General features: G+C 37.2%; 1 protein-coding gene across 1 annotated transcript in view; it reads left to right on the top strand.

Moving 5' to 3' along the window:
- Positions 1-1,722: 1,722 nt before the first annotated feature.
- LOC124802606 (gastrula zinc finger protein XlCGF57.1-like) overlaps positions 1,723-27,509 on the top strand; it is a 139,836-nt gene continuing 114,049 nt past the window's right edge. Inside the window, exons 1-3 of the mRNA XM_047263487.1 lie at positions 1,723-2,039; positions 17,599-17,664; positions 19,906-19,956. Of these exons, the coding sequence (XP_047119443.1) occupies positions 19,932-19,956 (25 nt within the window). The 5' untranslated portion in view covers positions 1,723-2,039; positions 17,599-17,664; positions 19,906-19,931. The remainder of the gene's footprint in view (positions 2,040-17,598; positions 17,665-19,905; positions 19,957-27,509) is intronic.

Genomic DNA, 27,509 nt, shown 5'->3' with positions numbered 1-27,509 from the left:
GCATAGCGCTGGATGTTGTGTGTCTATTACCGTCATTTTCATCATTATTGACACGCAAGTTGCCGAAGTGGATATCCTGGCCGTACAATCATTTCAGTGCTTACATACCCGCTTTGGAGTCGTGATACATTGCATATAACTGCAACCATTCCCTCAAATGGAAACTTTTTGATCGCCCCTTATATCTCCCAATTTCATTACATGGCAAGTAGGTCATGTGTAATTTCTTGGGGGGGGGGGGGGGGAGTATCTGGACTCCTTGGAATTCCCATTTGGTTAGGTCCATTGATGACGCGGTAGTGGCGCGGGGCATATTTGTGTGGCAGACCACTGGCATGTCGCAGTGTGTTAGCTGTAATGCCAAAAGCATAGTATGAGGTATCTGTACTGTGGCTATTGATACTAATCGAAGCTCGACTAGGTTGGTCATAAGCCGATAATAACGTAGAAAGTCCGAACAGGTTATGTGATCAGGAACATCTGCTATCACAAAAGTCCCTATTGGGTGGAAGCTTGAACATAGGTGTAGAGTTAATCTATTTTTGTCGTAGGTAGCGATCCTCGAATTATGGCCGCAGTAAGTAAATGTTTCATTGCTGCAGTCGGTGTGTCACTGACACCTCTTGGTCAGACACTAACTTCCAAACCCATATAGATAAGGAATTAGTCACCTGATAAGTATTCCTATTGAAACTTTTCCACGTCACCACTACATTGTACTCCTTCCTTGCATATTTACATCTATCATACCAATTTGTGGCAAATTGGTCACGGATTGTGATCGAGGGCCAAATGGTAAGTCTTGTTCCATTCCGATTCCCACGTCCAGTGTTTGTGTCAACATATCCATCGTTTTCGACGATGTTTCCCTGTTATCCTTTGCTTCTTTTCCTTTTCAGGGCCACCATTCTGGCAATGCTAACTTGTTGTAGCGTATACAATAAATACCGTCCAGATTAAAGTAAACATCAAGAAAGCAAGGATGTTCAAACATATGCTGTAATTTGGTATTTATTTCATGTTTTTCTACATGAAAGAAATAATTCTACCAGTTTACACCAATGTAACTTTTTACGCATGATGTAGACTTCATTAACATCGGTAGCTGAAGCTGTTTGTGATATATTTTAATTTTCCTTCAAATCACCAATTCTTACTTCTTGCTTTCAAGCAATTAAATCTCTTTTACAAAACTAATCTTCACGCTGGTTAAATTGATGCCCCATTTATTCATTTACGACCCTTCATTTGGCTATCAAATATTGAACAAAACTCATTGTGTAATTTTTTAGGAGCCTTGTTATCGCCCCGATCAAACATTCCACCAACAAAGATATATTTTATCATTGAAACACTCTTCATCAAATTTTATTTGAAATTAGTGTAAAATAGATCAGATATCTTCACATAATATGCACTACACACACACACACACACACACACTAAAAAACTACTTTTGTTGTAAAAGTTCAATTGCGCTTTATACAAGCCTCATATCATTTATGCTTGATTAGTGCTTTCTGTTATGCCTCTTCTCTCGTGAAAGTCCACATGCACTCCTCTGACTCTCTCTTTCCTCTCCTCCGTTTGTTGTTGTTGAGAGAGATGTTAGTGACATAAAAATGAGCTAGCGCCGCACAGAGCTGTGACGATACGTTTCAGCTGGCATGAAACACTGTTTCTTCTGCTACCGACACAACCACTAGGAACGCCCCGGTATTTTTTCTACAAAGTACAACTGTAGTAAATGTCCTCCATTTAGTAGTTGCCAGAAACATTGTTGGAAAAAATATCGCAATGTTAGTGTATAGATGGGTTAAAGAATTGTTAAGTTACAAACTGCACAGTTTTCCACAAAAAAGCGAAATCAAGAGCCTGTTCAGATTTCCTACGCTCGTCATGTTCAAAACAAGGCATATCTTCGCCCCTGATATGTAGCTTTCTTGTGCTGTAATGGTGACGCTGAGGTTGACGACGTATCAGGGGCGTGGAAGCAGTGTTTAAGACTTATTATTTAAGATTTGCACCTACAATGAACTGTGAGTATCTTTCTCTACGAAGAAACGTTTGAGCTGTGTGTTTTCTTTCATCTTATTGTGTTTATATTTTCATTTAATCCGATATTGGGGAAGAATACTGATAAAGAAAGTGAACACCATTCCAAAGAAATAATGCTTACCTCCAGCGCCTGTAAGTTATACAGTTTTCCGTACAGTTTGTGATGTGTTGACAGTCGGACAGAAGTTTGTGTAGGTCACGAGAGACTTATTGCATGTGATAAATGTTTCTTATATTGCGTTTTGATTTTTATGATCCAGAGAAACTTTAAAATTAGTCAGTGTGAGAATATATTTTAGTCCATTCAGTGATGGAAGTGGAAGGGCATTCAAACTGTTCGATTGCTAGCAGACTGCAATAATTATCAGGCTTTTTAAAGACACCAGTGTGAAATATTTGTATTTGCGTGTATTATTTGCAGTAATTCGTTTTACTTGATGTAACGGAAGGAATGCTCAATAAATGTACTCACTCCTTTTCAAAAACCTGTTTTCAGTTCACGGACAGGTCCTTCGTATGTGATTGTTTACATGCCTTATAGTTGTAGGAAGTTACATAATTTGTATAGAATTGTTAATGTGGCAGTGACTGAAAATGCATTTGATATCGGTTATGTGTTTTCAATTAGATAAGTTCAGGAAAGTTGTGATTGATAATTTTTTAGTATGGTAGTTTGATGAATAATCTAAGTTACAAACTAAAGAGAAATGCATGAGAAAGGAGTACAGCAGTAGACTTAGAAGATGTTCAGTGCGTGATTTGTCACTTTCTGCTTAAATTTGCCATGATTTCATGAACAGATAGCATACAGTAATGAGATTAAGTATGTGAGTATCTATGAGAGCAATTTTTAAAGTGTCAAGTACTTTGAAAAATTGAAATGTGAATAATGACAACAGTATTAAGATTATGCTAATGATTCTTAAAAAAAAAACTGTACAGAACATACTTAAATTTAATAGAAGTTCTTGAACAAGGCATCTATATTGATGTAAGTATACTAATAGCCCTATTACTTTTACAAGTGAAAAGACACTGATTTACAAAGGAAATAAAACAAATGTCACACAATAAAGGAAAAAAATCCTGAAATGCACCCCTTTTTTCCAATTGTTTATTTCAGTAATCATATTCATTGATTGTGTATATGTTACATGTAGGAGAACTTTCAGGACTGTCCCAGGAGTCATTGTGTACATTAATAGCAGACCAGCAAATCATCAAAATTTAATTTGTACACTGCATTGCTGCTTCCTTGGCTAATTTAAATAACTGCTGTTTTGGTACTATTTGTAGCTTAACATTTATCTCTTTTCATTGGTATTTATCAAAGAAAATAGTTGTAGTATTTGTAGTAGCCCCCATGTCGTTATGTGCATAGTCCTGCTTACTAGTATTATTGTTCACCGTACTGCTTTGCAGTCAACTCTTATTTTCAGTGTAACTCTCCGAACTTTTCAGTCCTTGAATCTAGACGTACAGATAAATTGTAGAAAGAGTGGGTGAAATTGTATGTTCTTAATTTTCTTTGGAATTCGCAGGGATTCCAAATTTCTTGCTTCATGTTGGATGGGACCTTGTTGAATACCTTTGTGTCCCCGCAAATACATCCACTTTGAATCCTACACAAGGAAGCAAAGTCTACATGAAAAGGATTTTTTTGTGTCTTGTTACTACCGATCACAGTTCAGCTGGAAGTGATTTCTATTGGAAGCCACATATACCAAAAAAGAGTAAATGTCTGGGGAAATGAATTTCAGAATTCCAATATCCTTAAAAAAGAGCTGCGTGTGATTTGTGGTTGGTTCTTTGCATAGTATTTTTAGTTCTCACTTCCGCTGAACAAATTATTTGTTATTTATTTATTTGTACCATTTGGTACAATAGTATCAGACATGTCAGAAACAAATATATTTAATCTAAACATATAAAATATTTACAAAGCAGGACAACATAAGGTGAGGATAGGTTAGGAAATGTGCTGCTTTAGACACATTTCTCCAGTATAATAATTGAGTGAAAATATTCTAAATAAGCAGACACATTGTGTTTAGGTAAACAAAATGACAAGTACTTCTGAAGACAAAGCAAACTTTTTGGTTAGTTTAAATGTTGGCTCCATTTTAACCTGTTATCCTATTGGACCCCAAGTATTTTTCCTTGTCATGTAATTTATTAATGTTAGTTTCTACTTATGGTGCTTGCAGCTCACTTTTGCTTGTTTAAAACAGCATAATATTAGTCTTTCTGAGAATAAAACACTGTTTGCTGTAGGCTTGTTTGGTTGTGATCACATCTGTGTCTGCTGTTGAAGTTGTTTTTGGACTCGTGCTCAGTATGCTTGTGTCGTTTGATCATTGCAGGTTTTGAACCATGCTTCCAACACCACTGGAAGATCATTTGTGAATGTTAAGGATGGGGGTAGGCCAAGTATCTTCCCATGTGGGACCACACATGCAATGTTCCCTCATTGTGAAGTTAAGTTTCATGCCTGTGACAGTCTCTCAGTGTTGCCACTCATATTTTTAAACTCAGTTTCCAGTACATTTACTGCTTAATGGTTTTTGTTGTTTACAATAAAAAATCAGTTTCTAGTGCATTGTGATCTATACATTCACAAGACACAAAAAATAATTTTCATTTATATTTTGCTTCCATGTCTAGGTTTCAGAGTGGAGTTATGTACGCTTGTGCATAGGGACATTTCACATGTAAGCCAAATAGAGAAATTAAGATTTCTCAACAAGTCAAAATAAATTTGAAACATGTCTAATTTTCCACTCTTTTTACAAGTTACCTGAGTACCTGTACACCAAGATTAAAAATTGCTTTTAGCTACATGGCAGGTAGCAGTTTTTGTCATAAAGCTGCATGACAATTAGGCCTAATAATGTATTGTAAGCAGGATTGTGTGTTGTCATAAATAGGTAACCATTTGCTTTGAAAATTACACCATGAGATAAATATTAGGGGACCAATGGGAGGTAAACAGCAACTCTTTTCAAAGTTGCAGCTTTCGTTCTTGTTGTTGTTATAATCATCTCCTACCTTCCAAACTTCACAGAAGCTCTTCTGCGAAACTCTGCAGAACTTCATTCTGAACACATCTTGGTGCTTTTGCAGGGGATACTGGGACAAATGTAGGGGAAACAAGTGCTGACTCTTTTTCACAGAGCAAGCAGCACTCTGGAATCAGTATTGTATTCACACTATCTATTGCAGTGCTATGACATGTTGTATTGTTCAGTAGCTATGGTTGGAAACCTTCCATATTGGCCCAGAGTCGTCCGACTTTCAGCAATTCTTCCAGTCCCAGAGAAGGACCAGATAATGTAGTTTGGGTAGCAAGTAGCATAAGCTTGGATACAATTAAGCAATGTGATGATAATTTATTTATAATTTGGAGCACAGATTAAGTTTCAACTATTTGCTTGCATTTTTTTTTAACGTGTACTTTCACTTTTTCAACATCACTGAAGGTTCTCCATGTTTAAGTGATCTGCTGAACATAGTGAATGGTTGAATATATGAACGAAATGCTGATCTGTCTCTGTGTGAACATAATGTGTTTCTTTAGATTTTCCTTCCTATACATTTCATAAACATTGCTGTAATGGAAAAAATTTCAAAAAGTTTTGATGCTATATCAAAATACAAAAACATAGCATCTTCTGTCCACAACTTATAATGTCAGTGTAGCACAGAAAGTGACTTAAGTATGCAACCATTAAAATGTTTGACCACCTCCCTTGTGACTTATAGTTCCAGTATGTAATGGAAGTTTTAAAAACAATTGGAAATATTTCCTGTCTAACAAATACACCTACTCCAGGCATGAATTTCTGAATAGATAGTACCGGTACTGGATTAAGAGGAGAAAATTGTAACACCTAAGCTTTTCACCTTAATTAAGACAGTAAAAGCATGTTATTTTCTGAAAGTACTTCTGACAAAAAAAAGAGATTCTGGTAGTTGGTCTCAAATGTTTTTATTAACCGTTCCTTTGGCATTCTTTCAGTGATATTTCCATAGAAACTTTCATTCACTAAAACACATTCCTTATATATAACAGAGAAGTGAAATATCAATTTTCATAGATTTAGCTTCAAAATTTTGTTAATGTAACAAAACATTTTCATAAAAATTTTCGTTCGACATTCTACCTGTGAAGGGGTTGAATTTCCATAACAGTGAAACAGGTATAAATTTTCATAGATTTAACTTTGAAAATACTTTCATAATGAAATAATTTAATAAAATTTTTCATCCCCCATTTCACTCTCTTCTGCAGTTGAATGTCCAAAAACACTGTAACAGGTAAATATATATATATATATATATATTTTTTTTTTTTTTTTTTTTTTTTTTTTTTTTTTTTTTTTTTTTTTTTTTTTTGCCCCAAGCGTGAAGTCAGATACCAGTTTTTCTAGATGTAGCATTTAAAAATGCTTTAGTAGTTCTTTAATAATGATTTATTTCCAAAAAAACTTTCCCACACTGCTTTTCTGTTAGCGATTGTAGTCCAGATGTGCTGAAGCACAATTTTTTAAATTTCTGACAGAAACCAACCACCAGTTTTCATAGTTCTAACTTCAAAATGATCTTAATAGTGACATATTTTCAAGAAACCTTTTAACCCCTAATTTACCCCATTAGGAGCGGAATTTTGAACAATCTCTTCTTAAATGATGCCTGCAGTATAAGATCAACACCCTCTCCGGGTTTCAAGTTTGTATCCTTAGCAGTTTGGGCTGGGTGAGAATGAGCCACTGAATCAGTGTTGCTCTGTTTCACCCCTTAGGGACTGAATTTCCAAAAACAGCAAAAGTCTGTTTTTTTATAAGCAAACGAGAAGCCAAATACAAATTTTCAAAGATGTAGCTTTAAAAATGCATGCGCAGTGAAATATTTGCATACAGCATTTCACTCCCTATTCCACCTCCAGAGTGGTTGAATTTCCAAAGTCAGTGAAATGTGTATTTTTTTTATTTCTAACAGAGACGCCAAATACAAATATTCACAGATTTAACTTCAAAAAAGCTTGCATAATGAAATATTTCCATAAAAACTTTCATCCTCTATTCCCCTCGTATAGGGGTTGACTTCACAAAATCAGTGAAACCCATATATTTTTTTATTTCTCACTAAGAAGTCAAATTTCCATAGATTTAGCTTTAAAAATGGTTTCATAATGGAACAGTTTCATCAAACATTTGATTCCCTATTTCACCCCTTAGGGGTTGAATTTCCAAAAACTCTAAAACAAGTATTCCTTTATTTGTAACTGAGAAGTCATATACCAGTTTTCACAGAGCAGTTTTAAAATACTTTAGTAGTTCTTCAATAATTTATTTTACCCACTACTTAACCCTCACAAGCGTTAAAGATCCAAAAATGCCAAAACACCTTTCTTTATTTCTGACGAGGGACCCAAATACCAATTTTCGTAGGTCTAGCTTAAAAACTGAGTTAATAGCTACATATTTTCAAAAAACCTTTCATTCCCTATTTCACCCTCTTGGGGGTTGAATTTTGAAAAATCCATTCGTAAACCATGTCTGAAGTATAACATCAATGCTTGCAAATTTCAAGTTTCTGTCGTTAGTAGTTTAGGCTGGGCGATGAATGAGCAAATCATTCAGCTGGGACATAAGTACAAGTATATCAGCATATTTGAAAACACAACACTAGTATCTAGTTTCAATCACATCCCTTATCTTAGTGATAAAGCTATTGAGCTGTAAGGAATGCATTAACCATTGTGAGTAAGTTGTAATTTAAATTCAAGTAGTGCATCTACAAAGGTGCGAGGTGCTGTAGTAGATACAATGAAAACAGATTCCTGACAGTTGCAGTGGGCTTGATGTGGATGCTTTTCATGTCTTCCTTGACCAGTCATATAACCTGATTTTATAAATATCTGTATAGCAGTGTTTCAGTATTGTTGCAGCTCTATAAGTGATTGTTGTTCACATCTGCAACCATTTGCGCTTTAGAATTAAAAGCTGGCGACAGCACTGCCATTGTCAGGGATCTTTTTTTGCTGACTGCTATGGGGTAACCAATTCTTCAGAGTACCACTTAAGTTCGGAATTGTTGAGGGTACTGTGTTTGAGATCTTTACCAACGTGGCTCAATGTAAGCAAGTAAATTAGCACATGGTAGAACTATTACAGCTGTTACTGACAAGTTTGATCTAACATTAGCAGAGGCAGGCAGAAATCAACAAACAGGAATTGTCGGAAGGCAATGTCTCATGTAGATGTTTGTTAGATTCACACGACAGAAGTGAGTATCAATGGGATAAAAAAAGTGGAACAGCTATAATCAGTTCATTATAGGGTTGATGAGCAGGAGCTCTGTGCAAATATGGTGAAACTAGTAGGTCAAAACTCCTCTGAAGTGACTGAAAATCCACACAGCAGTTGGCTTAATCATCCTCCCCCCCCGTACAAATGAAAAGATGGAGTAAATGTGGGTTACTACTCTCAGGCCATTTGTCATTTCCTTTGGTGTTGGTGCTAGTAGTGTACAGATTTTGGTGCACCACATTTTGGTTTTTCCTTCCTGGTAAGAACTCGTCTTAATATTCATCTGATGAAGGACTTCGTCTGAACGTCAAAAATATCCAACAGTTTACTTTTAAATGTGCCTGTCTGCTGCTCATCCTATCCTCTTTATGTCAACTGTTGTGCCTAGGAATCTTGCATACTCGGTTCACTAGACAAACACGCAAACAACTCGTATTAATGAGTTTTATTATGAAAAGACAATTATGAATGCTTAACTTAGATGTGTGTGCCGCAAACAAAGGGTGACATACAAAATAACAGTCTTCTTCAGAACAGACAAACACAGGTCTGGGCTACGTAGAGATTTGAAATGATAGAGGCTACAATGCGGCAGCTAACGAAGTGGCTAACATTGAAGCTGCTGTCGAAGTGGTGGCAGCCCCCAGTCATGTGCGGCACTTACATCCGCTTCACCTAGGGGCTGCTGCTGACATGTTGTCGTCCTGCAGGGAGGTTGGTCAACGTGCGATTTACTGATCTCTTCTCACATTTTTCTCTTCTCTGTAATTCCCAACTGGCACGCTGGTGCTGACTTTATCCCATAACATCAGCTGTAGGTCCTGTAGTCACGTTATAACAAAAAGTCAAGGAAAGAATCAAAAAATGGAAAATCTGGGATGGAATGTAACAATATTACAAAAAGCATATAGTGGAGATGCTGAGTCGCAGATAGTCACAACAAAAAGACTGTCACAAATAGAGCTTTCAGCCAGTAAGACCTTCGTCAAAAATAGACCACACACACACACACACACACACACACACACACACACACACACACACACACACACACACACACGACTGCAATCTCAGGCAACTAAGTGGCTTCAGTTGCTTGAGACTGCAGTCGTGTGTGTGTGCGCGTGTGTGTGTGGTGTCTATTTTTGACGAAGGCCTTACTGGTAAAAAGCTTTATTTGTGACAGTCTTTTTGTTTTGCCTTACTGCGACTCATCGTCTCCGCTATATGGTGAGTGGAAACTTCCTTTTTCATAATTAAGTCAAGGAAAGTCTAAATTATGCACACCACTGTGAGGTGTGTGGCATAGGGTACGCCCCACTGTACCAGTTATTAGGGTTTCTTCCTGTTCCATTATTCACGTATGGAGTGCGGGAAGAATGATTCTCTGAATGCCTGTGTGCATGCAGTAATTATTCTAATCTTATCCTCAAGATTCCTATGTGAGCAATACTTCTTGAAACTTAGTTACTATACTTTCTCGGGATAGTTTGTCTATCTTCAAGAGTCTTCCAGTTCAGTTCCTTCAGTATCTCTCTGACACTGCGACGGATCAAACATACCTGTGACCATTCATGCTGGTCTTCTGTGTACATGTTCAGTGTCCCCTGCCAGTCCTATTTGATTCGGTCCCACACACCTGAGCAATATTCTAGAACCAGTCACAAGTGATTTGTGAGCAATCTTCTTGGTAGACTGATTGCACTTCCCCAGTATTCTGCCAATTAAACTACATCTACCACCTACTTCACTCACAGCTGAGTCTATGTGATCATTCCATTTCATATCCCTACACAGTGCTATGCATGGATATCTGTGTGAGTTTGCCAATTCCAGCAGTGACTCATTGATATTATAATAATAAGATCCTACATTTTTTTGTTTTGTGACATGCACTATTTTACATTTCTGAACATTTAAAGCGTGTTGCCAGTCTTTGCACCACTTTGAAATCTTGTCAAGATCTGTCTGAATATTTAGCAGCTACTCTGAGATGGTACTTTATGATAGATAATTGCATCATTTGTAAAAAGTCCATGGGTACTATTAATATTGTCTGCAAGGTCAGTAATATATAACATGAATAGCAATGGTCCCAACACGCTTCCAGGGCATACTTGTAGTTACTTCTACATCTGATGATGATTCCCCATCCGATATAACATGCTGCATCCTCCCTACCAAACTTAACCAGTCACAGATTGAATTTTATATGATTGTACCTTTGAGTAGGTGTGGTGTGGAGTCTAGTACTTCGCGAAATCAAGAAATACTGCAACTAACAGACTACCTTGATCCAAAGTTGTCAGTATGTCTTGTGAGAAAAGTGGGAGTTTGCATTTTACACAAGTGCTGTTTTCAAGAGCCATGCTGGTTGGCTCTGAGGATGTCTTTCTGTTGACGATACCTTATTATGTTTGAGTTCAGAACATGTTTTAAGATTCACAACAAATCAATGTCAAGAATATTAGACATAGTTCTGTGGATCACTTCTACTACCTCTCCTGTAGATGGGTATAATCTGTGCTTTTTATCAAGAACTGGGCACGGCTTCTATCTACGATAGATTATAGTTACAAGAGGGGCTAACCCAGCTGCAAATTCAGTCTAGTATCTGGCAGGGATTCCATCGGGGCATGGAGCTTTGTTCAATTTTAACGATTTCAGCTGTTTCTCAACACCATTGACACTAATATGTATTTCATTCATCACTTCAGTGGCATGAGGATTACATTGAGGCAACTCTCCTGGGTTTTCATTTGTAAAGAAACATTTGAAAATGGAGTTAAGTGTTTCACCTTTTACTTTGCTACTGCCAATTTCAGTTCCTGTCTTATTCTCTAGGGACTGGACACTAACTTTGGTGTCACTAACAGCCACTACACATGGTCAGAATTTCTTTGGGTTTTGTGAAATATCATTTGACAATATTCTACTACAGTAGTCATTGAAGACATCACACATTGCACTCTTGCCAGCCAATTGCGTTTATCTGTAGCCCTATGCTTTATTATGCATTTATTATTCAGTAATCTGTTTCTTTAGAAGTTTCTTGACAGTGTCTGTATATTGTGGAGGGTCCCTTCCATTATGAACCGTTCCACTAGGTACACACATATCCAGTGCATGGTCAATTATTCATTTAATCTTGAGCCATAGTTCCTCTACATGCTTCTGCCCTGCCCTGTGCTGAAAGTTTCAAGTTCCTCACTGAGATATGACACTGCTGATTTTTTTTATCTGGTTTACTGGACGTAAATATCTTTCTGCTTGTTTTAATAGTCTTTTGTACATTGGTTATCATTGTTGCAAAACCTCATCACGGTCACTATCAGTTCCAATGCGGACATCCTCCAAGAGGTCAGGTCTATTTGTTGTCATTAGATGCAATATACAGGATGTTTCAGAAGTGATGGTCAATAGTTCACTCATAGAAAGCACAGGTCGAAGTAGCTAAAAGCTCTGGTAAACATGGGTGTGCAAATCAACCAATGCCAAGGTATTGCACTAATTTGAGCTGCAAACCAACTGTAAATGCCCATGGAAACTGTGGTACTTACATTGGTACCTCAAGGTTTGGGACCGACTCTCCGTTTGTTTATGCTTGCTCAAGTACTTCCCTTTCATCGCCCGTGCACTGTGCTGTACCAGCCTCACAGTCAGTTACAAACGTGAAGGCACCATGGACAAAGGTTACACCATTGCAGAGTAGGCTGACATGCAGTTCACGTATGGCAAAGCGAATGGCAATGCCTTTGAGGCTGCACCATTGTATGAAGAGAAGCTTTTTCTCTCTGCAGGCAGCCTCAAAGACGTACATTTAGCCAGTTACATCAGCGCCTTAGAGAAACCATGTATCAGAAGGCCTATCCAGATCCACAACACCTGATGTTGAGGAAACGGTGTTACACATTGCACGCGAACGTCCGAGGATTGGTACCCAAGAGCTTGCCCTGACCCATAGCAGTGTGTGATGGATTTTACATTGGCTAGTACTCTACCTACATCATCTCCAGTGAGTGCAAACCCTCAACATTGCAGGCTTCCTCATGAGCGAATATCTACCAATGTGTGCAACAACAGTTTACCCTGAATCCCCTGTTTGGAAGCAGTATTCCGCTCATGGATGAGGCTGGATATACCCGTGACGGTATTTTTAACCACCATAACTGTGACATTGAGGCTGATGTCAATCCTAATGCAACACATGTTTCATGACATCAGCAGCATTATTTGTAGAATGTCTTGACAAGACTGCTCAGAGACTGCATTCGTGGACCACACTTCCTACCACAGAGACTAACTGGACAGCAGTACATGTGGTTTCTGTGGACTGTACTTCCAGATGTACAGTATGATGTCCCACTGAACCAATGCATGAACATGTGGTTCATGCATGTTGGTGCTCCAGCATATTTTCATTTGTGAGTGCTCTGGCTTCTATCTCGGACGTATAGTCAACATTGGGTAGGTAGAGGAGGGCCCATGCCATGGCCTCCAAGGTCTCCAGATTTAAATCTTATGGATTTCTGTGTGTGGGATCATGTAAGAAACCTGGTCTATGTTACCAAGGTCAACTCTCTTGAGGAATTACGCTTTCGGATTGAAGCAGCCTTCAATCATTCACAGATTTCCCCAGGACTGCCTGAGAAGATTCACAACTCATTTCAGAGATGAGTGCAGTGTAGCATTCAGATGCATGGACAACACTTTGAACACCTAGTGCAACATTTACAGATGCCATGTGTTCCTAGACACTGTTGAACAGCAACAGAAAATATGTTGTATCTCAACAGTTGTTTATTTGTGAACCCATGTTTATTAGAGCTTTTTAGTTACTTTTGTCCTGTGCTTTCCCTGTGTGAATTATTGACTATCACTTCTGAAACACTCTGTTTCCATCATGAGTGGGGTTCCTAACTATCTGTTCTAGATAGTTTTCAGAGAAGGTGTTTAGTAATGTTTCACAGGATTACAAATCACATCCACCTCTAACAAAACTGTAATTTTCCCAATTAATTGGTGAATGATTTAAGGTCTCCACTGATGATTACAGTATGATTGAGGAACTTATGAACAAGTGAACTGAGGTTCCATCAGGAGATGAGTCTGGGGGGCGATAGTAGGATCCAATTATCATTTGATGTCCATCCCTGATACGGAATCTTGTCCAAACCACCTCACATGCAGCTTCAATTTCTATCTCGGTGGATTTGAGTGTCTTGTCTACAGTGACGAATACGCCACCTCCATTTGCGATTTGCTTTTCATTTTGATATACTCTTTTTTTTTTTTTCCACAAAAATCTCACCGCTATCAATTTCAGGTTTCAACCAGCCTTATGTGAGCTTCACTGCTTTTCATGAGTACTTCCACTTGGGCACTTTTTTTGCAAATTATTCAGTAGTTTACCATTAGGATTTTAATACTCTCACCCTTTGGAAGCATTTCTTTCGATCTTACACTAATTTTTCTGGGATTCCTACAGCTGGTGTTATTTGGATGAGTGGAGAGTCGCCTAATCTAAAAAACCATTGTATGCACACCACACAAAGTCAGATACCTAAGTAGCAGCCTCCATTGTGTAGTGCACACCTGACCTATTTAGGGGGACCCTACAGTTTTCATCCCTACGGTGTAAGTCCAGGAAGTTCCAGCCTATCTTGTCACAGAACCTTCTGAGTCTGTTTCAGTCCTTCCACTCGACTCAGAACCAGAGGGCGATCAGTTCTGGGGACAATGCTGCAAATTGTGAGCTTCACTGAAACTCCATGCACATTGCTAGTTTTCTCGACTTTCTGTGCTATTAACCGGAATGACTGAGCATGACCTCGGAACGCAGATAACAGGCATCATTTGCTCCAACATACGTCACAATGTGTAGTTGGTTGCAACTTGTTCCATCAGTGGCTGCTGGAATAGCCTCTTCAATGTGGTGAATAGGCACCCAGGCATACACATGGAGTGCACCTGCTGCCCTTTTCTGTCCCTTGCTGCCATTTCCCTAAGGAGCTCCATCATTTGCTGTATGTTTGAACTGTTCACGACTTATAGACCCAAACACATTCAGTTGGCCTCCTCTTGACACTGGACAAAAGAGGTTTCCCCAAAACAGGTGAAGTGAATCCCACTGTCACAGATTCAGTGAAAAATAACACTTCAAACATGTTGATTGGGGTGATTGGTACAACACGCTGACTTCCCTGGTCCCTGTACAGGGCACCCAGACCTACCATTGACACAGTGCTCACAGCCAAGTGGATTAGTAACAACAGATCCTGTACTTCCTTCAGAGGAGACAGCATCTACAAGAGAGGATAGTATCTCAGATATCTCTGGTACCGGTATCACAGGTACATGGCTCTTGCGAGCTCTTCCAACACACTGATTCACAGCAGCTGCCAATCGTTTGACAGTACTCAGGGCAATTTCCAGCTACTTATGAATGTCAACCAACTCGTCCCGTGCTCGAGAACAGCATTCACAGTGATGAATATTGACTAGTAGTAGAGCCTTTTTCTGAAATCTCAGAACTGTTTTTTCAGTCACTATCAGACTAACCAATTCCAGCCCAAGATGCTGGAGCTGGCGGTCGTGTGCACAAGGTTTGCTTGCTTGTATGTTTAAATAGTGTATGTTTCTCTTTTGCTGATGAATGCTGTGGCCAAAAGCTTTATGTAACTGTCTTTTAATTGTGCATGTCTGCAACTTAATATTTCTTCTTTATGGTATGTAGCAATCTGTCTTTTTCTAAATTGTTTACATTTCTTTAACATAACTTCTAAAAAATTGTAATTAAAAAAATATGCCATTGGAAAACAATTTGGCAGAAAATTTAAGTAGTACAGGTGACATGAATTGATTTGAGAACTATAGTAGCAACAAACATGCACAATTTGGTCAATATTGTGTACCCTCATGATTATCAGTATTTCACTTAGTGATGTGCTTGTGGACACAGGTCTTCAGAATATGGCTGTGTGTGGATATAGATTGGCAGGGGGCTGGATGGTTGCTGTTTCTTTCACACATTTTTGTCTGTGTTGGGAAAGTAAATTTTTCTGTAATTTTTTTTAATTTTCCGCCTTGCTGCACTCAACTACTTGTAATTTCCAGTTCTACTATGTCAAATTTGTTGCTGGCAGCAGGTCAGCTTGGTAATGGGAACCTTTAACTGGCGAGAATGTTTTGTACAGGAGTTCAGGTCGCAAGTTTACCCACAGGAGCAGGCCCTCATACCAGCAACTGAAAAGTATTGTCCGTTGAATACAGCTCCTAACTTCCTGGAATTTCTCGCCATTTTTTGAGACTCTTAATTTTCATGCTACTTTATTCCCCGAAAGTTAGCTGTGTAATTTGGAAATTGTAGAAATATAAATACTTTCACTAAAATATTCTTTGGGGAGCACATTGGTGGGATTATGATCTCCGTGCCTATCCCCTTTCCTTGGATCCACTCTTGTACTTGAGTAATAGTACAGACAGGCAGGGCAATGGGCAAACAATAGATGCGAGTCAATTCAGAGGAGATGGAGGTAGCCCTATAGTCAACATTGCTGAGTACACTGCTGTCACTCCAGTGCACACTATTTCTCCATGTAAAGAACTTTCAACACAGATCTTACAGATTTTTTTTTTAAAATGTGAAGTATTAAAAGTCTGTAGCTGAAGCACTTGTCATCTGCCAGACAACTACTGCCTGTTGCTGTTGATCCCAGCCAGTGCATGTTATGCCAGCTAGGCTCTGCTATGAACATCACAGCTATTGCAGCTCCCTACAGAGCGCGTGCTGCTCCACCAGTTATCTAGGAAATCAGATGTCCAATTGCCAGTAATATAAATAGGATGGAGATCTAATTTTAATAAATTTCCTCTTATTAATCCATGAAAATTATAAAAGTGGATATGTGTGTGTGTGTCCCACATCTTCTCGTAATCACTGGATCAATTTCAACCAAAATTAGTACAGATATCACTGATTGTCCGGAAAAAATCACTGTGGGGGTATGATCCACCTACTTCTCAAAGGGTTGGGGGGGGGGGGGGGGGAAGAAGAAGCCTAGCTCACAGTGTGCCAATAGAAAAACTACGTTCATCTAGTATCTTAGAATGAGAACAATCAGTGACTCTTTTACACATAATTTCCAGACCTTTACGAGACACTATCTCGCTTAATGCCCTCCACAAAATGATGGAAGGAAACAACTTCATCACTTACACTTTCACTGTTCATGCAGTAAAACTGCTACATTAGACATGATCTTTTAATTTATTACTTGTTTACTAATAATTATGTTGGCAACACATTTTGTACACAGTATTCACATATATAATTGGATATAACTGCAAAATCATATCATTGTATGACAAACAGATGAGGAGATATGTCATAAATTTTGAACTGCTTGGAAACGAATCTGCAGGGTGCTGTAGATACAGGTGAAATATGTGTGCAAATGTGTGAAATGTGTTAAATATATGTGACATGCATTCACTGGCAAAGTCATAGGTAAAAAAAGGGTGCTTCTAAACTCCTGGACTGATTTCAACCAAACTTGGTACACACGTTATTTACTATCTGGATAGAAATACTGTGGGGGTGAGAATCAGCTACTTTCTATTATAGTGTGGAGAGAGAAGACAGAAGAGAAGATAGCAGATAGAGAGGAGAAGGGAGGAGATAGACAGAGAGAGTGGGAGGGGGAATGGACTGAGGAAGGGAAGTGGAGGAGATGGACTGTGACAGGGAGATGAGGAGGAGGAGGACAGGGGGGGGGGGGAGGAGCAGATGGTCAGAGAGAGGGGGGCTAGCAAATGGACAGAGAGAATGGCAGGAGGAAACGGACTATCAGAATTGGAATGAACATGTATCCAGCGAAATCTGGGTACTCAGCTATTGTTAGAAATAAAAACTGTGTCATTATTACAATTGGCTTTACATTTTAACATCCACATGCTTTATGGATAATGTGCATACATTATAACCTGGATGTGTCATACCACACACAACATTGGTGACCTTACAGTGGAGAAGGAAATCTCTTATAAATGTGTGTGATAAATTTATATCAACAATCACAAAAGAAGTTATTAATAATTTTTCTTTTAAAGTGTTTTCCTTTTGCAAACATAAAATTTTGAGTCAGTCTTTTGGCTTCTTAACGACCTCATTTTTCTCTGTATTTGCTTGAAAGTCTCTGTAATATTTTTTTCTTTTGTACCATTTTAGACTGCATTGACTCTAAAGACTGAGGAAAAAATATAAATTTTTTGGAGCACTAGCTGTATTGATTCAGTAAGTACACTTTTGTTTTTATTTGTAGTAGTATCTTAAAATTTTTTTCAGTTAAGGCATTCTGTGTAAATAATAATACTTTCTGAGAGAAATTTGAGAATTTTTCAGATGCTATTTATTCACTGAAGTTATATTTAGTCACATTCTGTAGACTCTATGTGAGCTGAAGACATAGAATAAATTCATATGAAGGTAGCCTCATTGAGATAGTATGGCATTTAAAGTAGAATAGTCAAGGGGTATGTTCCTTTTTCCAGATTATGAAAAATGATGAAAACATGTTTCTTTTTGAGTACAGCATAATTTGTGAGCACCCATAATTTTATTACTGTAAGTATGATTTGTTAATAATGGCAGGAAAATAGTCAGCAACACAAGAATTATTTGTATCAGTGAGCCAATTCTCAGTGATAAGTTCTCATCAGGCCTGAATTGAAGAACATGCTGATTGAGGCCACCATATCTCCCAGTTATACTTGTTCCCTTCTTTTGACCATATCAGTGTGTCACTGAGGCAGGACTCAACAAGTTGTTGGAGGTCCTTTGCAGAAATACCAAGCCATGTTGTCTCTATTGCCAGCCATAATTGCGAAAGTATTGCCAGTGCAGCATTTTGTGTACAAATTGACCTCTCGATTATGTCCCATAAATGTTCATGGGATTCATGTTGGGCGATCGGAGTGGCCATATTGTTTGCTCGAATTGTCCAGAATGTTCTTCAAACTAATTGTGAACAATTGTGGCCCGGTGACTGGCGCATTGTCATCCCTAAAGATTCTGTCACAAATGGGTGCAAATGATCTCATAGCAGCTGATCATAACCATTTCCAGCCAGTGATCGGTTCAATTGGACCAAAGGACCCAGTCCATTGCATATAAACACAGCCCATACCATTACAAAGCTGCAACCAGCTTGCACAATGCATTGTTGTTAGGCTGGGTCCGTGGCTTCGTGCGGTCACCGCCACACTCAAACCATACCATCAGCTCTTACCAACTGGAATTTGGACTCATCTGACCAGGCCATGGTTCTCCAGCCATCTAGGATCCAACCAGTAATGGTCACAAGCCTAGGAGAGGTGCTGCATGTGATGATGTGCAATTAGCAAAGGCACTCATGATGGTCATCTGCTGCCATACCCTGTCAATACCAAATTTCACTGTCCTAATAGATATGTTTGTCATACATCCCACGTCGATTTCTGCGGTTATTTCATGCATTGTTTCTTGTCTGTTAGCACTGACAACGGTATGCAAATGCCACTGCTCCCAGTCTTTAAGTGAAGGGTGTCAGCCACTGTGTTGCCAATTGTGAGAGGTAATGCCTGAAATTTGGTACTCTCAGAACCCTCTTGACACTGTGGATCCCAGAACATTGAACTCCCTAACAATTTCGAAACTGGAAAGTCCTATGCGTCTAGCTCCAACTACCATTTCGTAGTTCCAACTACCATTCTGCATTCAGAGTCTGTTATTTCCCATTGTGCGGCCATAATCACATTGAAAACCTTTTGACATCGATCACATGATTGCAAATGATGGCTCCGCCAATGCGCTGCCCTTTTATACCCTGTGTATGCGATACTACCTCCATCTGTTTAGGTGCATATTGCTGTCCTATGACTTTAGTCACCTCAGTGTCTAGTGGGGCTTAGGGCATACAGTTTGGAGCCTTTTTCAATGTCCACCATCACTCAAGAAACTTGGCACTCTGCTGTATGGCAAATAGTCATGCAGAAGACGTATACTAGGCTATCATTTCGCCCATTCAAATATTTTTGTTGTTTTGAAATCCACTTGAAGAAAGAAGGAAGATTAGGGTTTAATTCCCCATTGACATTGATATTATTAGAGAGAGAACACACGCTTGGTTTTGGGGAAGGACAGGTAAGGAAATCAGACATGGACTTTTTGCCAGGGGAACCATTTCAGCATTTACCTTCACCAATTGAGGGCTTCACCAATTACGGAAATGATTTCAAACCTAAATCTGGATAACTGGGCAGGGATTTGAACCATTGTCCTCTGAATGAGAGTCAACTGTGCTACACACTACTCCACCTTGCTAGGTGAGAACCATATGCACCTGTTCCATTGAAACAGATGTACAGCGCTCAGAAATTAGTCAGTAATGTGATTAATTATGCTTGGTAAGTTATTGACTACAGTAATATTTGCCTTCATTGTTAACTTTCACAGCTTATTTTTGTTTCCACCTAATACTGCACATTCTTTTTACAGAATTGATTCACCAGCAGACTTTCAAAATGGCTGACGAACATACAACTGAAGGTGAATATGCATTTTTCTGCAAAAAACTGTTTTGTTTCTTAGTATTGCATTATAATCTAAAATAGTTTCTACCTTAATGAAATTGTCATTGGTAAAAAAAACAAGAAAAATATGGTATGTCTTACTTTGAGTTCAGGAACGAAAATCAAACTGCTTAAAATTTCTTTGTATACTACACACCTCCTCATATCTTCCTACTTTCTTCTTTTCTTTCATCTCAAATTATTTTCCACATATGTATTGAAGCACCATTCCCGCATCATATTACTCACAATCACTTATTGGTTAGCAGTTCAATGTGTTTAAAATTATTGACTCTTCCAAGTGACAGATCTTAACTGTTGTATTTCATTGTTTTCTAATTCAGTTGCTCATGGTGAATATCTGTATGATTCTAAAAAATTGGATGTTTTTTTTGTTGCTCATCCTTCATTTCCTAGTACGTTGTGATCTTTTGGTAGTAAAAAAGGTAGAACTAGATGTAATTTTAGGCAACATGTTTAGATCTTCTGTAGATTAAGTAATTGTTACTTAAAATAGCAGTATTACCAGCCAATGGCTGATAAAAAGTTATTTGTAGTGCTGACATTTCGAGAAGATTTCCCAGTGGAAAAGAGGGTAGTAAAAATAAGCAATTAGTAAAAGATCAGACCATGAAACAACCCAAAGACAGTATTCTGAGTAGTGGAATTAGCCTACAAGAAGAGTGATACTCTTTAAGCACAGATAATTTTTCAGAATTAGTGCCATGAGTTAGAACACAATATGTACTGCATTTGTAATTGTAACCATTGCTCAGTGTGTGCCAGAAGGTATCAATTTTCTTAAATTTTATAATCTTCATCATTGAGTGTGTCAAAGTAGGTAATACAGTGTGATACAAAAAGCTGTTCACAACTATTAAAAAAAAAAAAATACTAATTTCTACACATTTTGTATAGGCTTGGTTATGCTACAATGTTAAAGCAAAAAATATAATGTGCTTTTTTATTAAAGTGCTATTATATAATTTGTTCTGTGTCAGTTTCATCTCTAGGGTTCGTTAATAGGTTAGATGCCACTTTGCAACTGAAAAATAATACCAATATTTGTAGGTGAAGGTGAAACAAATACTCTTACCATTTGAAAAGGAAATAAAAAAAAAAAGGTCAAGAAGATTTATGGCCAGTTGAAATACTTTGGAATTGGGTATCATGAAACTCTGTCTTGTCAGGTGAAATTAGTGGTAATTTGTCTCGCAGATGACAAAGTAGCTTATTCTGGATGGTTAAGTCTAACAGGAATTACAAAATTCTAAAGCATGTCCAGCTATGTTTCTTTGCATAAACAACACTGAATTTTATGTAGGGCATGAAAAGCACTCGGGGTCAATCCATACCAAGTGGTCCAGCACTGGTTGCTTGACCATCTCAGGAAAATTTTGTATTTGCTGGGAGAATTCCCCAATGTTTAGTAGTTACAAAAATATTTTTTTAAAAAATTGTTTATTATTTTGACATGGTGGCCATATTTGTTCCAGGCCGCATGTGTTTTTTCGTAATTGCAAGCATCTACATTTTTTACAATTATTCAGTAGTGGATGGTCCTAAGCCTTTCAGATAAAATGAATTTAGTTTATCACACTCTGGGCTACAAATTAACATCATTATCACTTAGCTGAATGTATTCTTTAATTTATTTTTAATAGTTCAAAGTTATCAGCCACAAATTAAAAAAAACTTAATTTTTGAACAGTAGTTATCCAAAGAAAGATTAATTTCTCAACTTCAATATTTTTTCTGCTATTACATTGGATAGTATAGTTACTTTTTATAGAGTATCAATGGTGAGCAGCTTACACTTAAAAAAATACAACTTCAGTATAAAATTCAACTTTGAGACTCAATTGGAAGTTATGGAAAAAAATTACAAACAGGAGTAAAAAATACGTTTTTTAGCATCTGCAATATCTGGTAGGCTAATCAAATAAAGTATACCAATTGCATAATGTAACACACCACATTACACTAGCTAATGATTATTTGTTGAAACAGTGCTGTGGTAATTGTTTCAGCAGGCTAAAATTTGCATCTGCAAGCCTATAAAAGTCTGATTGTTGTCCTCCCCCATACACCAACAATTGTCTACTCACACTTATTTAGCTAGAAGTGTGCAGTTGAAAAATGGTGTCTCAGAGTTCTGTTGGTGTTATTATTAATGAAGCATGTCATAAAAGTGTGAATGGAGTGTATCCAAAGACATTACTTTAATTGTCTTACTTAAGAGTTGGCCCAGAGGTCAAATCAACATGCAAGTACCATGGTGAAATACTTAAAAAAATTTCATCACCTTTTTGGTCAGTCTTGCATGGACACTTTTGAGAAACATAAGAAACCTATAACAAAAGGTCTGCGAGAAATAACACTTGATTGTCATTCTAAAAAATAAAAGCCCTTTTGTCAATCACATTCCAGGAAAATTATTGTGTCCAACATGTTACTCTAAGATATTTACAATTCACAAGAGAAAGGATAGTGAAACCTCAGATACAGAATTTTGTGACTTATCAGCAACCATTAAAGAAATAGACACAGCTTGTGAAATCCTGGATATTTCGCCTGCTAGTAAAATTAGAAAACTAAGTCAAGATAAAAGACCAAGTGCCTTGAATACAAAAATTGAGAAAGTGGCAGTTACTGTCAAAAATAATTTGGAAGTTTCATTTCAAGTTACAATTTGTACTAAAACAGATGGAAGTTCTAAAACTTTACCAACTGAATATGATGATCTGATAGAAAAACTAAATGCAGTACTTTAAACAAAGAGGATAAAATTAAGATTATCAGTTTGCTGGCGGAGTCGAGCAAAAGTTAATGATGAATTTAATGTGTCACAATGTCTTGTTCAGTTAACAAGGCAATTAGTAAAAGAACAGGGAATTTTACCAGCATTACAAAAGAAAAGTGCATCTGATTTGGTAGATGAAAACACAATCAATAAAGTTATTGAGTATTATGACGATGACAATAATAGCCATTTGATGTCTGGCAAAAAAGACTGTGTTTCTGTGAAAGAAAATGGTTCTAATATTCAAAGACAAAAGAAGGTTAATATTGTGTAATTTAAATGAACTACTCACTGAATTTAGAAAAGAAAATCCTGACCTTAAAATTGGAAGATCAGAGTTTTGTGAGTTGAGACCAAGATGGTGTATTGTTGCAGGGGCATCTGGCACCCATAATATTTGTGTTTGTATCATCAGAACGTAAAGTCGATGATAGATGGGGCCAATCTTAGAGTTGACTATAAAGACCTTTTGGAAATTATGGTATGCAATATTGACAGTTACAATTATATGACCAAGGGAAAATGTGAAGATTGTCCAGGAAAACAAGCCCTACTTGACATGTTTGAAGAATCGGAAGACGATGATTTGATGCCTGACAATATAAAATACAAACAATTGGTGACAGTCATAATATCACGAGAAGAGTTTTTTGAAGTGTCGGTGGCTATTGCATTTACTCGAATCTAAGCCGCACTTTTTTCCCAGTTTTTGTAATCCAAAAAACTGCCTGCGGCTTAGAATTGAGTGCAAAGTAAGCAAAGGTTCAGTTCTGAAAAATGTTTGTAGGTGCCTCCACAACTAACTTCTGCCGTCAAATATATGTAGCACTACACAGGTATGCTTTGTAGGCACAAAGATAAATACTGGCGCCAAAACCTGTGTGTCAGTAAATAAATTAAACGAAGCGGTAGAAGAATGTAAACATTATGCCATGTATTCTTTCGTGCTTCCTGCTATTCATTTAAATCCTGTCTGCCTAATAAACTACGAAAGTAGAGTGGGACAACAGCAAACGCAGAAGAATATACATTTCATGTCATGTTTATATTCATATTATTCTTCTGCTGAGTAGTGATACGGTCAGAAATGAAGCACAGCAGCTGACTAGATTTTTAAATCTAAGATGACTCTAATTTCTGTGCAGAATGTCTAAAGAGGCATCTGAAAAGATTTTCAAACGGAGAAAAATTTTCGCTAAACTCATCTTCTATCATACGCATTCTATTATTTGGTTCTTGTTGATCATTATCAAAGAAAGCAGAAGTGTAAGTAACAACAAATAGCAGTCTCTTGCCATTGTTTTGCTTAAGAGACAATTCCTCTTGTTTTCTTTTATTGTAAACTGCGGTAGCGCGCACAAAAGCAAGCCGTGCCGTGAGCGGTGACAAGTCGTAAACTCTCATTATCAGAATGCGACAAACAATGCATGACGCAGTACTATAATGCATTTTCAGCTTAGAGTGACATAAACACCTATAACAAAGAGAACGGCACTTATCAGATCAAAGCAAAACAAGCAATCGATTCAAACCAACTGAAGCACGTGAAAAAGGAAGGGTACCCCTATAAATAGGGATGGAGCGCCTGACACATAGCAATGGCTACTTTGTAAAGCTTAACCGATAAGCATATGACTCGAACCAAACTACTGTGGCTATATCTTCGTCCATTCGACCTAAATTGTGTCTCATGTTCTTACTCTCCCCCCTTGAATTTAGAGTCTCAAATTTCAGGTGTGACTTAGATTAGGGAAAATTTTTTTCCTCATTTTTCAGGTGCGATTTAGATTCAAGTGTGGCTTAGATTCGAGTAAATATGGTAACCTTGAAAATCTAAAAATGCATCATTTTATTGCAAAAGCTCAAAATAAATTTTTGAAAGACAAAAAGCAAACCTTGGCAGCTGATGAATTCTTAGTTCTTGCTGACTTTTCGGAAAATTATTCCTTTGTCGTTCAAGATGAAGTTCAAAGGCACCACTGGGTAAACAAATAGGCCACAGTTCATCCATTTGTATTCTATTATAAAGATCAAGATAAACTAAAGGGCCACAGCTTTTGTGTCATAAGTGACTACCTTGAACACAACACTACAGCAGTGCACATTTTTCAACTAAAATTAACAAACTATACTAAACAGCACCACCCTTCCATAAAAAAAAAAAAAAAAAAAAAAAAAAAAAAAAAAAAAAAAAAAAAAAAACTGATTTACTTTTTGGATGGGGCAGCAAGTCAATATAAAAGCAAAAAGAAAAAAAAATATTAACATGTCCTTTCATAAGGAAGATTTTGGGTTTGATGTAGAATGGCACTTTTTCGCTTCATGCCATGGAAGAATGCTTGTGATGTTTTCGGGGGTGCAACAAAGCGAGTTCTCACAAAAGCAAGTCTGCAGCGGATCGATGACAATCATATCATAACACCTCAAGAAATGTTTGAATTGTTTAAAAAACATATCAAAGGAATTACCTATGTTTTAGTACAATGTCAGGAAATATGAGAAGTCTATGACAGTGTCTTGAAGGAAAGGTACAACACTTGTCAGAAGATTAAAGGCACTCGATCTTTTCATTGTTTTGTACCCTATTCACACAACTTACAGAAGTGTAAGATCACATCAACTTCATCTGATAGTGAACTTCATCAGTGTGGAAAATTTGTGCAACTGGTACTTCAAAATAAAGACATAGTGGCTTGTGTTTACGATGAACAGTGGTGGATTGGCGAAGTTGATAATATTGACTGTCAAAACCAAGATGTACATGTTGTATTTTATCACCATCCAGGACCAAGGACATCTTTTAAAAAAAGTTGAGAAGGATCAAGTTTGGATGCCACTTAAAATATACTAAGGAAGCTGTATCCCATGGGATTTACAACTATGACTGAGTGAACAAATTTCTCAAATGTTCAGTGAGCGATGTACTAAAAACAAATAACAAGAGAACAATATAATGTAATTGGTAGGCTTATTTTCAATAAGAAAGTAAGTAATCATAGATATCATTAAATTATATACTGTAACTGAAATATATTCCGTAAGCCTAGATATTACAGATTTAAAAAAGACCTATTTTTGACTCCTGTTTGTAATTTTTTTCCGTAACTTCCAATGGAATCTCAAAGTTGAAATTTAAACTAAAGTTTGATATCATAAAGGTCTATTAACTGTGAAATTTTCCGATTTTTATATGGTCCCCCAACAAAGATATTGCAGGCCACAAAATGGAAAAATTAAAAAAATATTTTTTTTTTTAAAAATAGTGTATTTTTTTTAAGTGTAAGCTGCTCACCATTGATACTCTATAAAAAGTAACTATACTATACAGTGTAATAGCAGAAAAAATATTAAAGCTGAGAAATTAATCTTTCTTTGGAAAACTACTGTTCAAAAATTGAGTTTTTTTAATTTGTGGCTGATAACTTTGAACTATTAAAAATATATTAAAGAATACATTCAGCTTAGTGATAATGATGTTAATTTGTAGCCCAGAGTGTGTTGAACTAAATGCATTTTATCTGAAACGCTTAGGACAATGCAGTACTGATTAATTGTAAAAAATGTAGACGCTTGCAAATACAAAAGAAACGCATGCGGCCTGGAACAAATATGACCGCCATTTCAAAATAATAAAGAGCGAAATTTTTTTTAAAGGTATTTTTGTTTCTACTAAACATTGGGGAATTGATCCAGCAAATACAAAATTTTTCTGAGATGGTCAAGCAACCAATTACTATTATTATTATTATTATTATTATTATTATTACTATTACTACTACTACTACTACTTATTATTATTATTATTATTTTTTGACCACTTGGTATGGATTGACCAACTCGCTTTGGTGCCACCACATTCACAGAACACTGTTTTGTTTTGGTTTCCACTATCTCAGATCCTGCAGTAGCCTGTGATCATATAGCCAGTGGTATGAAGTATTAACTATCACCGTACAGAGTAATGTCTCATTGTCTCTAATTTGGTCAAACATTTGCACACAAAATTACTAACTGACAATTTATTTATACCAGAAATCATTTGTATTAGGGTCAGTGTTGTGCAAATGTGTCAGTCAGTCATTGGTGGAATTCCATTTTCATGAAAAGTACATCATGTTGACTTCTTAGGGATAAGAGTATGCTATTTCTGATCTGTACAGCGAAAACAAAACCTTCTGTATGTTATATTGATGTTGCAAGTCACTTAAAATCCATTTCAGTAAATCTTGGTTGGCATACTTTAACTGCTTCCACTCACATTCAACAGAAATTATTTTCTCTGCCGTCATCCTCATTTTCCAGGGTTTCCTTTAATCACTTAAATTACCATAAAGGAGGCAACATCTAATTTTATCCCCATCCATGTTCAAATCCAATCCACATTACTTTATCCTGACTTATTTTGGAAGCTTAATATCAGTTCTAAGTGGTGATTATCTGGAAGTGCAGCTTCACTTAACAAACAGATATTGGAATATCTTGTGATATAGAACAATAACTTTTGGTTTTTAATCTCACAGAGGAAGTGACATTATCTGCACAGTGATTTATGTGTAACCAAAGTAATGTTATTAACTGAGGCAGGTAGCATAGTATCAATTGCAAGAAAAATTTTGGTTTTCATAATTTTACAAAACCGTTGTGGGAAAGGGGGAGGGGGGGGGGGGGACGGGCATCACAAGGTTAGTTCGTATGCACAGAATGTGCTCCATTTCCTCCCCCTTGGG

Source organism: Schistocerca piceifrons, chromosome 6 (genome assembly GCF_021461385.2).
Source record: "Schistocerca piceifrons isolate TAMUIC-IGC-003096 chromosome 6, iqSchPice1.1, whole genome shotgun sequence".
Classification (NCBI taxonomy): Eukaryota; Metazoa; Arthropoda; class Insecta; order Orthoptera; family Acrididae; genus Schistocerca; species Schistocerca piceifrons.
Note: the sequence above shows the minus strand (reverse complement) of the source record. Positions and strands in the feature narration are given on the sequence as shown.